This window comes from Camelina sativa, chromosome 7, assembly GCF_000633955.1.
Source record: "Camelina sativa cultivar DH55 chromosome 7, Cs, whole genome shotgun sequence".
Taxonomy (NCBI): Eukaryota; Viridiplantae; Streptophyta; class Magnoliopsida; order Brassicales; family Brassicaceae; genus Camelina; species Camelina sativa.
Window position 1 is genome coordinate 30,031,979 of NC_025691.1, and position 3,290 is coordinate 30,035,268.

The window sequence follows — 3,290 nt, forward strand, 5'->3', positions numbered from 1 at the left end:
ATGTGCCTCTTTGCCCGTCTGGAGAAACCGAGTGAGATCCTTAGCCTGTTTGGGAGGATGATAAGGAGTGGAGTGAGGCCAAAGATGGATACTTATGTGATGCTGATGAGGAAGTTTGAGAGATGGGGATTTCTTCAGCCGGTTTTACATGTGTGGAAGACGATGAAAGAGTCTGGGGATACTCCTGATACAGCTGCTTATAACGCTGTGATTGATGCTTTGATTCAGAAAGGAATGTTGGATATGGCTAGGGAATATGAGGAGGAAATGATGGAAAGAGGGCTATCTCCAAGGAGAAGGCCTGAGTTGGTAGAAAAGTCCTTGGACGAAACGCTGGTTGTTGATAATAGATAGGTAACTCTATTTAAGAAACAGAAACTCTTTGGTTATGTGTTCAAAACAGGCATGAAGCGATAGAGGTAGCTTCTGGTGATATGCGTCCTGTATTGAAGAAATCTCCCCAAAGGTATATCATCTTTGCCATAAATTGCACACGTCTCAGCTCAAACCTGAGGAGGAAACACTGAGTTTCATTGGATTTTAAGGAATGTGGTGGGTGGTGTGTGTGTGTGTCGTCTCGAAAGCCATAATCTGAAGATTGGATTTTGGAAGAGGTGATGGCTACATGTATACGTATAAGTTGAGAAGAGATCCAGTGTCTTTTCAAGAGTGAAGACTCTTTTCACGGTGAATTTTCTAGTTTGCACTTGTTTTGATCATCTGTTCATTCTCTTGGAAGTTGGAAATGCAGGATGGAGCAAGCCGATAAGTGAAAAACCATCAGACTTGAGCGAAACAGTTTTATTGTATTTGAAATTTTTTGAACTAAAGAATAGGACAGATGATTAATGTGAATTTCAGTTTTCTAAAAAAAATTAAGAGTCGACGCTGAACAAAATATGCCATTCAAGTAATCAACTCCATTTTAATTGTAATTAATGCCATTCTCCGTTTCTGAGGAATCCAAGTCGACGCTGAACAATATATATCCTGTATATAGTATTCAACAAATTTCATTTTCAAAATTTATGATTTAGTCGGATTTTTAATTTGTAGACATTTTTACATTTTTTACTGGGAAGAGAAACCGCGTGGACTGTTTTAACTTGTTTTCTTTTCCTTTCGATTACAAATGGACATATTAATTAGCTCACAGCCAATTAGAGTTTGAATAGTAATTAATATAGCTATAAAAAAACACTAATAAAAGTAACAATGGATGGAGAAAAAATTGAAAAGAAAAAAATCTAAATAAGGGAACAGTATCGTTTCATCTTCTTAATCCTTGATTTCCTCAAGAATTAAAAGATTCTTATTCATACGTTTGATTTTCGATAGATAAAACTCTTTTTTTAGATTTTCAGAAATTAGAAACGAAACCAACCCAAAAAAAACAATAACAAAACAGATTTTTATAGGAAGGATAATGGTTTATAGCGAAACGCCGTCGTATCATGGTCACCGGCGTCTCCTCCTGATCGCCGTTGTGCTTCTGGTCTCGTCGAGTTTGGTTTCTTCTTCTTCTTCTTGTCACCATCGTCGTCCATCTTCAACCTCATTACAAGGTTCTTCACTTCCCTTTTTTTTTTAATAATGATAACAAAACAATACTGTATTTGTTTACGAATTTAAAGAAAATGATTTTTAGGAGTGAGGAGGCAAATTTTGGAAGGAGGGAATGGGACATTGGTGTTAGCCGCGGAGAGGACACGGCGACCTGACCCTCTCAACCATTTCAATATTTATTCCGGTGGTTGGAACGTTACCAATCCTCATTACATCGCCGTGAGTCTTTTAATTCATTTCCCTTAAATTTCTATTTCAATGTTCAAAATGTCAAATTGAATCTTCGATAATATGTCTGATGAACAGCTTATGTAAAATTAGAAAAAAAATGGTGTTAAGGAACAGCCACTATTGATTGGAACCACAGACCATTAGCATTATGCAGCATAAGCATTAAGGTGCATATGCAGTAATATAACTCATATGCACCTTAATTAAAAAATATAATTTAAATGTGTTTCATTATTAAAATTAATTATCACTCATTGCTATTTAATTTTTTAAAAATATATTTTATATTTAATAAATTGTTATATATATAAATGTATAATTTAATAATTTTTAATTATATATTTCTAATGTAACACATTAATTATTTGTAATTAATATATATTATAATTTTTTATAAAAGTTTATATCTATATTTGTATTTTTAATTTCAATAAATTTTTAAAATATATATAATATAATAGATTAAACTAAAATAAAACAATAATATATATTATAAACATTATATCCACATTAATATTTTAATGTATTAAATAAATTATTATATTATTTTAAATAATAACATTAAGTAGTTTCCCATATATTATCTTATAACAAATAAATTTATCTTTTATGAAATCATAATTTTCTATTTTTACAAAATAAATTAATTATTTAAAATGATTTTAATATATATTAATATTTTAGAGTTATATGCTTGGGAAATGTTTCAAATCAGACCTTACAGGAAGATAGGATATGAGAGCATTTGGATGATAAAATTAAAAAACCTTCTTCATATGCTCTTCCAATATATATGATGAACTGCCTCGAAACCCTTAAATTATTTTAGAGGCGTTTAGACTATTAAATTTGATTTGGGATAAATCTTGTAGAAAGAGAGAGTTTCAGGCAAAAAACAAAAGTAAGGAGAAATATGGGGCTAAACCGTAATATGATTCGAGTTAACGAAAAGATTTGAAACGTTTATTAAATTAAAATATGAGTAGGCTTTGGGGTAAATCATGTTAAAAATAATAGTATCGGGCCAAAATTGAACTAAAGAAAAATCTGATGTTCGTTGTAGGAATGAGCAATTTAGTAGCACGAAAACGCCATTCTAACACACAAAAATTCTTAATGATTATTATTATGTTTCTTGTTCAGTCCGTTGGATTTTCTGCAGTGCCATTCATAGTCATAGCCATCGTCTGGTTCGTATTGCTTGGACTCTTCCTCGTCTGCTCATGCCTCTGTTGTTGCTGCTGCGGCTGTGGCCGCCGGAACTACGGCTACTCTCGCGTCTGCTACACCCTCTCTCTCGTCTTCCTCCTGCTTTTCACCATCGCCGCCGTGTAAGCTCCAATTAAAACGCATTAACTGGTTGTTACCTCATCAAATTTTGTGTAATTTCAAAAGAGAGATGTTGTTTGTGTTCAGGATTGGGTCTGCGATGCTGTACACTGGGCAAAACGAGTTCTACGGTAGCGTAGAGAATACTTTTATGTACATTGTGA

At 33.0% G+C, this 3,290-nt stretch overlaps 1 protein-coding gene across 1 annotated transcript in view; it reads left to right on the forward strand.

The window, feature by feature from the left end:
- LOC104703381 (pentatricopeptide repeat-containing protein At1g80550, mitochondrial-like) overlaps positions 1–934 on the forward strand; it is a 3,018-nt gene extending 2,084 nt beyond the window's left edge. Inside the window, exon 2 of the mRNA XM_019228018.1 lies at positions 78–934. Within this exon, the coding sequence (XP_019083563.1) occupies positions 78–354 (277 nt within the window). The 3' untranslated portion in view covers positions 355–934. The remainder of the gene's footprint in view (positions 1–77) is intronic.